The sequence below is a fragment of the Passer montanus genome, unplaced genomic scaffold (assembly GCF_014805655.1).
Source record: "Passer montanus isolate IOZ18808 unplaced genomic scaffold, ASM1480565v1 scaffold50, whole genome shotgun sequence".
NCBI classification, from domain to species: Eukaryota; Metazoa; Chordata; class Aves; order Passeriformes; family Passeridae; genus Passer; species Passer montanus.
In genome coordinates this window covers 4,389,758-4,404,839 of record NW_024369930.1, presented here as the reverse complement: position 1 = coordinate 4,404,839, position 15,082 = coordinate 4,389,758, and the positions used below count along the sequence as shown (strand labels likewise).

The 15,082-nt window shown below is 36.4% G+C and overlaps 1 protein-coding gene across 12 annotated transcripts in view; it reads right to left on the bottom strand.

Annotated features, from left to right (window-relative positions):
- Window positions 1–15,082, bottom strand: part of MAGI2 (membrane associated guanylate kinase, WW and PDZ domain containing 2) — a 702,519-nt gene that overhangs the window by 105,006 nt on the left and 582,431 nt on the right. For 11 of the 12 annotated variants that reach the window (XM_039723674.1, XM_039723678.1, XM_039723676.1 and 8 more), the window contains one exon: window positions 14,274–14,909. The exons of the other annotated variant lie outside the window; for it this stretch is intronic. In XM_039723674.1, the coding sequence (XP_039579608.1) occupies window positions 14,274–14,909 (636 nt within the window). The remainder of the gene's footprint in view (window positions 1–14,273; window positions 14,910–15,082) is intronic. 12 annotated transcript variants of the gene reach the window in all.

Genomic DNA, 15,082 nt, shown 5'->3' with positions numbered 1-15,082 from the left:
TGAATAAAAAATGGGTAGCTCTGTAGAAACACAAGTCATGAATTTTATTCCTCCCTTTCCCAGTAGAAGCAAGTTAGAAAGGCAACTGGGTTGCAATTCTACACCAGTAATCTGCAATAAATGCATTCAAATTTAGTGACAAAAGTATATATGTTGTTACACTGCAATTCTTTATCTTTCAGACAACAGAGAGGTGCAAAAAATAAAAAGCTTTTGAGTACTTCAGAATTAATATTCACTCTCTAGAGACTAGGCCTGATCCTCCACCTGCAAAATTTCAGAGGCATTAATTTTTCTTTCTAAATTTGGTTGTTTGTTTTTTTTTTTTAAATTTGCAACATTATTTTCAATAGACAAAACCATTATTTTCTTATATATTATATTGCATTCTAAGACACTATTATTTCTTTATTTCTTTGATGTGCGTTTTTTGACAAATATAAACTTTATAGCTTTAAGTTGCCAAAGAAAAAGTGATATAAATATATTTCAGTTTGAGTCTCTTTTATTGTGACTTCATAATTATAATAATGCATATTATTTTTGTCTTTGTCATCCCAAATTGTATAACTGTGCAGTAGAACTTTCTTTTTCTGTAAAACTCTCTGAAAGCTCTAGAATTTCTGTGTGATTTTTGTTTCTTCATTGCTAACTCACAATTAAATAGCCACAGAAATGATTATCAGTTCAGAAGAAAAAGATTATCAGTTCAGAAGAAAAAGCAGCTTCAGTTCTTAGTTCCAGAAATCAAGCCTTAAATCTGCAAGGTAAAGGATGTACCAAACTGGTGAAGAAATTACTTTCTATTTGGTGGCAATATAGCAGGTTTTGATTTGGTGTTTTATTCCCACATAAGCTTGAAACGAGGCTGGCCAAAGATTTTATCTAGACCTGCCTAGACTCCTTCTTATAACAGCTCCAAAGGCTTGATTATACATATAACCAAACAAAAACCCCAAACCACTGAACTTTATTATAACAGAACTAAACCCCATATGTTTTCAAATGGGGAAGGTGTGAAATCATTGACTGGAGAACATGGAAATCAAAGAAACTTTGGAACAGCTTGCCCTGCTCACGATGTCCCTACATTAGAGGTCCTTGCTTCCAGTGAAATCAATGACTCCCTGAGTTGTAAAAAGCTCTGTATAGTTCCTGCTAGTCCCCAGGTTTTGATCCCATTCCATCTGTGCTTTTGCTCCTCTCAGCAGCTTGCTGCATTAGGCTGTAGATCTCCAGCTTTCTGCCCTGACCCTTCTTCCACTTGCTCAGAACCCACAGCCACTGGAAAACTCTCTTCCAGTGACAGGAGCTGAGGAAGGAGGGGCCTGTCCTCAGTGCAGAAGGGGACCTGCCTAACCCAGGCACTTCTCAGAGGAATCAAGCCTACACACTTGGAAGAAAGCAAAGAGATTTCTCCATCAGACTGCTGCTGTCTATTTGGCACAGAAGATGGCTGCAGCTATTTCAGGTAAATATTTACCCATGATAACCAGAAATGTCTCTGAAACAGTTATAGCTAATGAGATTTCTCCATCAGACTGCTGCTGTCTATTTGGCACAGAAGATGGCTGCAGCTATTTCAGGTAAATATTTACCCGTGATAACCAGAAATGTCTCTGAAGCAGTTTTATAGCTAACAGAGTCTGATACCCAGAGAGCTGTAGGTCAGGGACTGTGCCTCATGCCTGCTGAAAAAAGGATCCCCTGACAACACAGCTCCTATCAGTACTCTTCATGTGATCCCAAACATCTTTTCTGCATGTCTAACTCTTCACTAGCTGGTTTCTATCCTTTCAGATCTGTTTTAGACTACTTTTCCCAAGCAAAGTAATTTTCCTTATTTTTACAAGCTTTTAAAGAACAACTCTATGCAAGATTCCTCACAGAAAATAAATCCTGAAATTACATGCCTAGTTGTGTGCACAGGAAATGTGAGCTATTAGAGGAGTTAGGTAGTAAGGAAATACCTTTCCATCTACCTTGCATGTAGACAACTGAATCAGCCATTACTTTTGCTAATGAAGAACTGCATGGAAAATCCTATATAAATCCCATATTTCAGGTCTAAAAAAAAGAGAAACTTTAGTAAAAGATAAGACATCTACAAGATGATTTGCATAGTATATGGAAGTGTCACATAGTAACTTTGACGTAAATAGGAAAAAAATGGAAAAATAAGATGGAAGGACAAGTCTGAAGAAGCAAGGAAAGACAATCTGGAATATGACCTCATTAAATTTCTTAACATTAATAATAAGTGGAATAAAGTGGTTTACCAATGGCATCTTACTGAGAAAATATAAACAAAACCTTTATTTTTAAGAAGTTTTGCTGAATCTGTCTTTTTTTGATTGTGATGTTGTGCTCAGGTGATTATACATAATGATTCAAAATCACTTTTACAAGTTTGGGTTACATTCTTTATTCTCTTTCAGGCATTAATTTGCAATGACTGGATAAAAATACTTCCTGCTTGCTGATGCTTAGTTTATTAAACATCCACATTGCTCTTTATCAGTAATGTCTTATCTATTCAATGACATGGACCAAACTCCCTGCCAGCTGCAAAGTTTACCAGTATTGATTTTATGTTTTCTACAGGACTTTCAAAGAAAGTGCATTTAGTCAGAAGCCAAGAACTTTTCCTAGAGATAGTTCATTAAAAATAAATTCTCTCACTGATTTCCTACTTATAATTGTGTTGAAAGATTGATAAGTGAAGCAATCTTTCAATCTAATGTAAGCCATACTAATTTTACTTGTCTCCATTTTTAGGTAAGGAGTGGAGTTGTTGCATGTAAAGACTTACAGAAGTCCATTATATAAAAGCAATTAAATTTTATAATAAAACCTGAAGTATTAATAAAGATATTAATATATATTTAATACAAAATATTTTATGTACACTATATTTCTAACTTCACTTTCATAAAGAAATCCAGACTGTTTTCAATAGTAGCATGAATGGGATTCCAGATTTAGCCTTACTGCAGGAGATAGCTTTCAGCTTTTGTGATAATGCAGGGTTTTTAATAACTTTGATTATTACCTATGTTTGCCTCTGGTGTGTGAGCAGGACTCATCCCATGCACCCTTGTTCTTCTGGCTTGTCAGATGAACTTGTCAGTTAACCTAAGGTTCTCATCCAGACTTCTCTCCAATCTCTGGAGCATAATGGGCAAACCCAGAGAACAAGCTGCCTAGACAGTGACTGAATAAAATTTAAGACATCTTCCACCACTGACTATCTTCCACCACTGGCTGTAGAGGTAACTTTGACTCATGTAGACTAGAAATCTGTTTTACAGTTAAGTTGGGATTCATCTGACCAAGAGTGAGTAAAAATTTAAATTTGAGATGTTGGTAGGTGAGTTTTAAAAACTTTAATAATCAACTGGGAAGAATAATTTCTTGTAGAATACTATTGATTTCAGCTATTTTAGATGTTTACAGAAGCTGAATGGCACCATAGAGATGCCTGTTTCCCTCACCACAAAGAATCCCTGCTTGCTGCCCAGAGCAGATGAGGAAGGATTCACTGTAGCTGCCAACACAGGATCCCTGATAACAAGTGCTGAGGAGAACGTGGCAATATGTGTTGCAAGGCAAGACTGGGAAGACAGGCTGAAGGATGTTGCATGTAAAAGATTTTCAGCTTATCTGCCTTTAGGGACATGTGAAAAAACATAGAATCGAATAATCACTGTGAGGTGAATGCTTAAAAAAGACCCTATTGACTGAAGCTGTATCTAGATGGTTCTTTTAGCACAACACATCCTAATGTGATACTATTAGGATAAAGAACTTGATACAGTTAAAAGTCTGATATGTGATGAACAAGTTACAAAAGAAACCTCTTGCTTAATCAAGATTAACTTTAGTAGAAATAATCATTCCAGTTGGTGGCAATGCAGAGAATGTTAGCTGCATCAGACTCTCCAAATGTTTCTATTTTAGAGCCAACACCACAAGCCACTGAGATCTCTCAGACATGCTACAAAAAAAAAGTAAATAAACACTGCATTATTTTTCAATTACAGTGTGAGAATAATTTGTTTATTTAATCTCCAGGAACACATCTGGCAAGCTGAAATCAAAAAGCATGCCACCATTCTTCCTGCTTGCATTGACTTTTAAATAACTCTCATATATAAAGAAATATATCTTCAGTACGGTGTAATAAAGAGACAAGATTAAAAAGCTTGCATTTCTCTCTGAGAAGTACTGTGGAAGAGGTTTAAAATTATCCAGATGATGATTTGTTCAGTCAGAGACCCTCTCTTTTACCACCCTTGGCCTAAATGTGAGAAGTAGGGAGAACCATGGAATATTCTAAGTGTTTATATTGGAAGGGACAGTTGGAGTTCAGCTAGGCCAATCTCTTGCTCAAAGCAAGGCTAAGTTCAAAGGCTGGGCTGACATTCAAGAGTGGCAGATTCTCTGAATTGCCAAATGAAGGAAAATGAAGCCAGAATGACAAGCAATAAACAGGCAGACTGAAGAAGGACGGGGTAAAACATGGAAAAAGCTAGTGAAGAATGGCAGAAACTGGATGGAGATGACCATCTTTGATTCTGCCACGATTGTTGGCTCTCACTGGCCACAGATCAAAGCCCTGTGGACTTTTCCCAAAATTCTCTCTGGGCTGTTCTAGGGCCTTACATCCATGTAATCATCCAAAATTTTGGCTAAACAACTGAATCATCTGCCAGAATCTTTCCATTTGCACCAAGTGCTTCCTCATACTTATTCCAGAGAACGCAAGATGTTAAATTGTGTGAGGCTTAAGAGCAATGCAAAAGAGAACCTGAGTCTTCTGGTACACTACCCCACTAGGATCATATTTACAGTTCCTCAACTGGTCATTTTTTTCCCCCCCTTAAGGAACAGCTTAACGTCTCATTTGCTGTACTTCTGAGAGATGATACTGTTTATATTGCAGTAGAGAGGCACTGCTTGGCCCCAGATGCCTAAAATAATCATATTTACTGAGAACAAGTTAAAATACCGAAGTTATGCAGGGGTTGTAAGAAAAAGCTATTGGCTTTATATTGATGAGTGAATTTAGTGAAACTATTAAAATATAGATAATACTGCAGTATTCTCATAATCAGCAAACCTTTTCTACAATATAAAATAATCCCTGAAGTATTACTTAATAATTTAAAAAAATTCTTTAATGAAAATGACATTACTATTATTACTACTGCTATTACTATTGTCATAATAATTTATCAAATTAAAACATTATCAAATTTTCTGCTATGAAAAAAACCTAATTATAGAAATGGAAATTAATTGATAGAATGGATGTAAAGATCATTAAAATATTTTCGTATTCAAAGATTTTGTATCTCTGCTTGTATTCATGCATAGAGAGAATTTTTCTAATTATCTGTGAATTTTTAGAAGTGCTCGATTTAGAACACATGAAATGAAATTAAGAATGCTTGAATTAAAGAAAAAATATTCTAAAAAGTCCATTGAGTATAATTTGAACCAATCTGAAATACACATTACAAATAAGTGACCCTGGAAAGTGTGTAAAGAAAGCTTGCCTTCTTTAACTTACGGTATTGAAAGGTACCAAAGAAATTAAAGTCAATATTTCTCTCATTTACTAAACAGGAAGAGTGCACAGTGTGTTTCTGCTGTGCTGAAATACTGTTCCAACTTATAAAAAATTTGGCTTTGAAAAGCAATTTATTTCCTTTAGAAATCTGTTTGGACATACTTGGGAGTCAGCTTTCAGAATTTGTGCCTGGCAGCTTTGGTTTTCATGTCCTTTTTTAAAATTGTAAACTGAAGGTGACACAACAAAGGAGTATGAATCCTGGTGCTGGTTCTGATTGAGTTTGAATTATGAGTCAGCCAAAGGCTTCCTGAGAAGTTAGTGTTGTATTTATTAAATGTTATAATCTTGGTTTATAAAAAAATGAAAAAAATATGTTGAGCATGAATCATAGAGGACAAGCATAGCCATTGTTAAAGCCTTCCTTCCCTTTTTAAGAATGTAAATGAAAATTGCTCAAAGAATTGTACAGGGATTATTGCCTTATTTAGAAGACTAATTTACTTTCTGCATTTTTACTGGATATGAAAACCATAGGGGCCAAGAGAGTTTTGTGGCTTAGGAAGTGCCTGAAAAGCACACCTTCCCATCTCCCCAGTGCTGTGTCTCAAGTCTGTAGCACAATAGATAATGTAGTCACTTGTTTCATAGTGTATTAGCTTACTTTATTACTATAAAATATTGCACTATTTTACAAATCACCACATCACAACATCTACACAATGTACTTTGACAACAGATTTGGAAGCCCAACAAATGCTGTTTAATAGGACATTACATTATACTGAACCAACAAAAACATTGTTCAACACATTTAGACTAAACTTTAGACATGCCTCGGTACACAAGCACAGGTTGTATGGTACTTTTTTAGAGTCCAGCTCTGTAGTTCTCCATCCTTAGGCTGAGATCTCCCAAATCTCCTCTGAAGAAGGTGAGATTCTCTTAGAAACTAGACTATGGGTGACTGGGGAAAAAAACCCCCATGTTTCTTCATCCCTCAGTATTGCAGTAGGCTCTCCCATGTACCATACTTGGGAGGTATTTGGCTTCAAAAGATGTCATTTTTCACTGAGATGGACAGTCCAAGATAATACCATTAAGTTTTCTTGTGATACTGCTTGCAAGTGCAGAGGAGAAACTTCTCTGGTCTGGCCAGATTCCAAGGCAGACAAGCCAAAAATTCTGTTTTTTCCAACAAACTGTTCTTCAATTTGTGTGAATTCATTCACTAATACCAGTAAGACTGAAACCAGTCTGCAGTCCTGCCAGTGGAGCTCTTGGGTTCTAGAGTGACGTGGGCTGTAGCTGGCAGACAATAACACGCCCTGTACTCCCCAGGAGAGACAAGCAGCTGCCTGTCCTGAAGGCAGAGCTCCTGCAGCTCTGCACAAATCCTGTGTGCACAGTAAGTCTCTTTGTAGTCCTAATAACTCTAATGTCTGGCTGCTCACTGTTTGTAGCCTCTTGGGTATAAGAATTAATGGCACAATAGCCACTGGAGCAATGCTAGTTACCTCTTTGTGGCATGCAATGATGACAATATATGCCTATACATTTGTGTTTCTTTTTGCTAAAAGGTTTTCTACAGGGACTTATTTCTCCAGTGTGCAAACTAATTCCTCCCAATGTCAGCAAGAGTTAGGCACACATACCCCTAGGAGAAGTGTCCCCAGGTTTTAATAGAAGCACTGTTCAAATTCACACAGACCATATAAGCCTACATTAGAAAACAGTTTCACCAGTGATAAAAGCACTTTTGAAACAAAATGCTTTCTAATAGTCATTAAAAACCTTCTGTGTAATATATGTAAAAAGGTTTTACCTAATGCTTTGCAAAATTATCCACAAATGTACCACACAGTGCACAAACATTATTAAGAAAGAAGCAACAAAACCATAGCATTACTACTTTGAAATGCAATGCAATTAATTCTACTTCCAGTAATATAGTGTAACAGCTACTAACTATTATTAATGTCTATTTTTTTCAGGAATCCATATTCATTAAGCATGTCTATGGTTTCTTTATCTTTTATTCAGAAATATGGAAGCACTGCACACTGTTTCACAGCTAATCAGAGCTACACAAAAAAAATATATATATGAAAGTTTCATTAGTGCAAATTTTAGGATAACTGGTCTCCTGCCCTAACTCCTCCTGTTCAAATTTGTCATTCCCTGTGTTACTGAAAGGGTACAACTTCTCTCCGTAAACAGATTTAGATTGAATCCCTTAATAAACAAGGTTCTATATGTAACTTAATTTTGTTTACCTGCTATAACTTGTAATATTTATTGAAATAGATTTTATATCAGATAATTGCAACAAGGTGCTTAAAAAAGTATTTTAAGTGAATCTAAAATATAACACAATCTCAATGTGTAGGGCCAAATGGATGCAAATAATTGAAAGGTTACTAGGAGAGCACATATCTCGCAGTTAAAAATATGATTCTCTGCAAGGTGAGACACATCTTGTAAAAATGAGTCAGGAAAGCAGTGCTTCAGGAATTTTGTTCATTTAACAGCAGCTTTTTTTTTTTTTTTGCATGGTACTGGTATTTTCTAAAAAACTTTCAGAAATTTTATTTTTGGAATTAACAAAGGAAAGCCAAAGGTCCTTCTCACAAGGCTGTTAGGAAAATATTTTGCACAAAGTACTGATTCTATGTGGAGAAGGCAGGCAGGGACAAGTGTCCATGGCTGGGAAAAGGGCAACATGACATCTAACAGAAAAGTCAGTGAAGTGGACAATACAGCATGACTCACAATATTTTTGATCATTAAATGTTTTTGGCTTCACTAGCTAAAAATAGCAATAAAAATGAGCACGAAAAAAGGGAAACAACTCAAAAGCCAGCATGAGAAGAATATGTTTACAAAGAAATCATGCTGAGAAAACTGCTGAATTTATGATATCATAAAAAGCTCATAATTTTCAGATGGAAAGGAAAAAGGTCAGCTATGGGCCTTTGTTTTCCATCGGTTTTAAAGCAGATGGATCCAGGAAGAACAGAACACTTAGAGGGATGACAAGACAAAATGGTGTGGCAAATTGGAAAGAGAAAATTATAAGAGAACACCATCAGCAGCATGTTCGACAGAAGGCATTTATGTCTGCAATTTCTAGGTGTCAATGGATCACGTGGTTCACTTCAAATGGGTCAGTAAGGTTCATGTGCACATTCCCTTTGTGTGATAAAATGTCCCTCTAGCTCACAAACAAGAAATACATGTGACATTTAAGAATACAGGAGGGCTAAAAAAAATCCAGATATTGTCAAGTATTCCTCTCAACATAAGACTGCTTTCAGGAAATAGGAGGAAATGGATCAGGAGCAAATATACAGTTGAAGTAAGCATCTGGAGAGGAGAAAGTATATCAGGAAACATGAAGAGATGTGAGACCTTGTCTGTTCCCAAATCTCCTCTCAGAAACAATGAAAGAAGCAAAACCTTGTGAACAAGACAACTCTGAACAGGCTGCTGTTAATATAGAGTACCCATAGGATGCAAATAAACCAAGACTGGGTTCCTTTAGGAAGTGACTGGAAAGGAAAAATTTGCCAATGGCTCAGGGATGTAAAACAGTAGAGACAGTAGGATGATGGAAAAACTGTAAGTCCCAAATAAAAAAGCTACATAATACTTCCAAGAATTGAATTTCTTTAAATCTTCAGGATTGTTGATTAGAAAGTCCTGAACTAGGGATGAGCATGCCATGAGATACAGGGTCTCCAGTTTGCAACAGGTACTCTTAGTACTTCTCATGAAGAACTGCAGAATGAGAACAAAAGCCACAGACACCTCAGCAGTAGGCTGAGGTCATGGATCAAAGAGATCAGAATTTCCTGGGCCAGACTAATGCTGCCTCAGCTTTATCTTGTGCAGCTTTCCCAAAAGGCAACAACCTAGAGATAAAGAAGCATGAGCTTTCCTGATCAAAGGAATTGAAACACATAACAATCCTGAAGAAACAAACAAACAAAAAAACAACCAACAAACAAAAACCAAACCAAAACTACAACAACAAAACAAACAAAAGTCCTTCACCTCTATGGGAGAAAGGCAAAACTGGCAAATTTGAAATAAGTCCATGGAAAAGGTACTGAGGATGGAGGGTTCCTGAAGTCTGCTTATTTTGAGGGGTTAGTGTTTTTCACTAGAATATTTAGAGAATTTTTTGGTGAAATTTCTGCCTGTTTTTGAAATTGCTGATGCTGTGTGTGATGTACTGGTATCTGTTAGTGGTTTTAAGGAGTTACAGACTGCTAGTAAGATTTATACAGTATCTGAGAAAGATAATTTGCCTTCCTTTTATTCACACAATTGACAAGTATGTAGTTAAATTCTCCCTCTTCACCTTGACTGTGCATTGCATGTGGCCCTCACTATTTCCCATGCCATGCCACGGTGACACTGGCTGCTGACAGTCTGGTCCCACACCAGGACTGGGCTAACAATTAAACAGTGTGTCAGTTCACTGGCTCAATTTCATACCAACATTCTCACTTTCTCAGAGCCACTTTGGATTCTACCATTTTCTGATTCCATGGTTATAAAATAGCCATCTGATGTAGGAATTTGTCAGCCTCCCACTTTTTGCATTTAATGTTTCACTCTCAACACCTGTTATGCGCTGCCATAACTTCATGAATCAGTCCTGGCTTGTCTGCAGGTTTCCTTAACAACAGTATTTCAGACACAGTCTTGATGGATCTAGATTTGAATCTGTCCGTTCTTTTTTAGACAGGAACACTTCTGGAGCTGGGCTACTGTCTACAGGTCCATATATTTCAAAGGTACTTTCCAAAAGAGATGGCATATGTCAAATACTTGGATAGTTCAGTTAGTAGAACATGCCAACCTAGTTTTTGAAGTCCTCACTACTGAATATTTTGCTCTACATAAATTTGCTACATACCACTTTAACCACTAAGTGCTATTTTTCAGTAGTACTGGACTAATTCAGAATTTATGCTCTATCTACATTCAGAGGACTGATTTTTGAGAGCTCTTCCACGCTATTTCAGCAGCCTATACTCAATGAAATCTACTGCAGAAGCTGAGGAAAAAGTTTAAAGCCTGATGCAAAGCTGGAAAGGAGTAAATATCTTTGGGTGTTATTTTCTTTCTTCTATATTAATTTTTTTCTTTTTTGTAACACTTTTCATTAACTTTTCTGTTAATTTTAGTTTTTGCTTTTCAGTACAAACACATCTGTCAGCTCATAGTAATCAATGGAAACAATATGGCTGTTCAGCAAAAGTAGATGTAAAGATGTAAAGATACTGAACTATTATGATGCATCTACTTAGGAAAGAACTTGTCCAATAAACAAGAAAAAAACAGTAAGAGGTCCAGCCAGTGCTAGAGAGATTCTTTCCTTTGATAGATAATGATACTATTTCCATTACTATTTTGTTTTTTTAACGGTCAAATACATTGCTACTTCTGCTTTAGAAATCTTAAAATGAATTGACTGAGCTGTGGGACTTGCTCCAGCTGGATTGTACCCCATGACAAGTCTCTGTTTGGTGATGGTGAGAAAGATTTTAGTGGCCTCTTCAAATCTGAGTACTGTTTTGAGACATGCAGACCTTTTCTTCTCCTGCATACTCTGGCTGTTGACCTTTTAAGCTTGTGGGACAATGGTTTTTAAAATGCTGTAGCATGCATACTCTCTGCATCCAGTGTGAGATACTACTTCCTATAGTGAGAGTAAATCTCAGTCAATTTCAATGTGTTTCTTGTCTGCAATGTAGATAAGATTGCTGGATGAGAGAGAAATTGTCACTTATAGAAATGGATTTGCCACAATTAGGTGTGCAGTCAGGCCATATTCATATCAGAGAAAGAAACATTACAAGGCAACACACAACCCTATGCAAAACACAGCCTTCCTCCACAGGCAGGAGCAGCCCTTTGGTCTTAATCTTAAAAATGAAAGATTAAAAACAGTATGCATAGGGTAATGATGGAAAAGGATGGCATAATTCAAATGTCATTACACATCAAAGATAATAAACAAAAACTTGAATCCATGAGAAATGAGAAAGTATGCCTTGCTTTACTGATGTCACTGACCAAATATTTGAGTCAAAGAAAGTTTCTCTAAGTGTTTGGTTTTGTATTTGGATTATCTCACATGACCAAATCTTATCATCTGTTTATTATTCGTAACACATCAGATAGACACATACACCTGAATCAGTCGTCCTCTACTCCCTTTGTAATCAGTCAAGCAGCAAATGTAGTTTTAAGGTACACCTGACTTATTTGAAACATCTACACTGGAATTACATGAATTACATCATAGAAAAGTCCATTTCTGCCCAGAGACTATAAAAGGAGACATGATTACTAACATAGACATAATAACTGTATTGTAGGTGTATAGTTAGTCACATAGATTCCCTTTTCCTATGAATAGATTAAAAAAAAAAGAAACAAAACCTGGTTTTCATCTTAAAACAGTTCTCATATTTGTGTTAAGATATGATTTAGCCATCTATTAGGTAGAGTAGGTTTGATTCTTACACTATTTTTTTCAGTTCTTTTGAATCACTCAAAAAAGTGAGCTTTTTAACAATTTTAATTTTGTAATCTCACAATTTTGAGTTATAGTCATTATTTCTGATGTACAAAAATTTTTGATAGCAAACGTGCATTTGTTCTGTACCATCCCATTAAGTTTAATGACACTGCAGGATTTCCAAACATTTGCTTTGGTCTTGGTCATTGTTCTACCACGAACAAAACACACTCTTTTCTCTACCCTTGCATTCTCTAAAGCAACCAACCACTTCTTGTCTCAGCAGCAGAGGGTTAAATGTTACTGTGTTTGGACCTAGTATGTTGTGGCAGTGAGGCAGGGGAACGTCCTGTACCTCAGTGCTGGACCTGAGACAGAGCAGATGCTGTAAATTCACAGTGCTTTTATCAAGCGTTGAGCTCACTGCAGTATCTCCTACCTGCCACAGTCATGTACAGAAAATAGCCACAGCCCAGTTAATGTACCAGAACTTGTTAAGCTATCATGTTGATCAATGTTAAACTATCATGTTTTGATCATGAATCAATGATCTAAGAAAAAATTCTCCTCAGAGAGAGCAATTATCCTCTAGGGCTTGAGTACGTTGCTGCTTCAGGTTTTTTTGCTACTGCTCTGCACTGATTGCTGAAATATCTATTTTGTTGTCTATTATTACTCAGGCTTGTTCATCATGCTGGATTTCACACTCCACTTCTCTCTGAAGACTGGTGTTCTAAATTGTTTTCCTCTAGAGGGTGATTATCCTGCCTTTTTCAAAATAAATTTCCACCTTTTTGGGGTTACATTAACCCTTCTAATCCTCTTGATGCTCTTTTATGGCTATTAAATGCTCCCTAATTTGTCAACTTAATAAAAAAACATTGCTTACTCCATTGTTCAAGATTCTTAATGACCATTAAGGAGAACCAAATTTAATACCAATGAATACAACCATTAACTGTCTTCAAGTCCATGTACTATAGCAAATCCAATTTAATTATCATCCTAATTTGGTTTCATTCCAAATAAACATCAGATACTGTTTCTTGGAAATCATTCTTTTATATATATACACATGAAAAATACTTTATTGACTATGTGTCATTATTGACTATGTGACTGTAGATCTCCTATAATCACCTTATGTTTGTTACTTCTGCAATTTGATATAATGTTACCATATTCATTATTTCTAAGGATTTTTAGGTATTGTAATGATAAACATTTGGCATATGCAAACACTAAAGCTTCACTTCCCAATTTCTATTCTTCAGAAGGAAAGTAGTTAGTATTTTTGCATCTTTGTGCATAGAATCCTTTTCTTTTTCTTTTGAAGCACAGATTAATGTACATCAAGTGGCATATGAATGCCTTTAGAGAAAAAAAAATTAAAAAATCCAATCATTATTTACTTCAGGTAATAATAAGTTAGGACAGATGCTCACCTCAAACCACCAAAGAAATGTTCTTTGTCTAAAATAATAAAAGCTATGAAATCCCTGGCAAGTTTTTAACTCTTTTTCTGTTCTTATTGCTTCTTTATGGATGTCTTGACTCTCCCCTTCCAATGGTGAACATTCAAACTTACTGTGTCAGGCTGGTGAGAAAAAACAAGTTGCTAAAAACTATTTTTTTTTAAATCAGAGAAATATATACCATGGATCTCTGTTATCAGGAAAGAAAATAACAACAACTGTTGTACAAAATTTTACAATGAATGAAAAGGAGGAAAAATGGCTTAGGAAAACCAGTAACCTTGTAAAGGGCAAATAAATTGCTCTGATTTTTATCTACATTAATGAGTCAATACATAGAACTATACCTAAAGCTTGCAGCACTGCTTTGGGACTACAGGAGTTAGCTGCAGACACCACACAAGCTATTATGGGGTGAAAGGTCTGGAACTGGCCTAGCTTTACCCTTATACAGAGATGGGACCATTGACACTCAAAACACATAAAGGAATGTACAACAAACTGTAAGATTTTGCCTAGGATACTTAATTACAGACACACTTTTCCAGAACCAATGGTGTTACTTCCCACAACATGGAAATTAATTTCCAATCTAGCAAACAAGGATGTAGTGAGTATATGTATGTCTTATGGTTTAGAACCTTTTACACACATTTTTGTAATTGTACAGACTTTCCAAACTTACCTCCTCTATGGATAATCAAAGAAGTTTCACTTCCAACAGGACATTCTTTAAGTATATCCACTACTTCTGCATGGCTCAGGTTCTGTACATTCTGCTGGTTGATCTCAACAATGAGGTCACCTTCACACAAACCAGGACATCCCTGAATGTCTAGAATTTGCTTCACCCTCTGTCCTGTAGGACTGTCTGCTATAGTGAAGCCAAAGCCCTGGGCCCCTTTCACAATGGTTAAGGTCATGAGTTCAGCTTGGGTGGCCCCAGAAGAAGCCATTGATACATTATCATCATGGGCAGGTGGTGGGAATGTGCTATCAAGCTGACTATCTGCTGGAATGGAGTGCAAGGAGTGTGGTGGTCGATCTGTTACGTCTGGAACAGACTGAGAAGTCCTAGAAATGTATTCCAAATAAGTTTCATAGTTATGTCTTCCATTTACCACTACCGGAGGCCTCTCCATTACTGCAAGGGGTGGCACCATGCTGTTGGCAGGATCTTCAGGATCAAAGGGCAAAGGGTATCCACGACATAGCACCAAGTTGACACTCTGACCAATAGGAACAGACTGGAAGAGTTTGACTACATCTGCGTGAGTATGTCCAAGGACACAAACTTCATTAATATAGACAATCACATCACCTAGAACGAGAAGAACAAACAGTGACAACATGAGACAACTTCAATTGCTGTATATGCAGTGCATTTTTTTAAAATGAGATAGAAGTCTACTAAAAAAAATATGATAAATTCAATCAACATACTGACTCATATAGGAGAGACAAAAAAGTAAAGTTTGTCTGGCAGCAAATGTA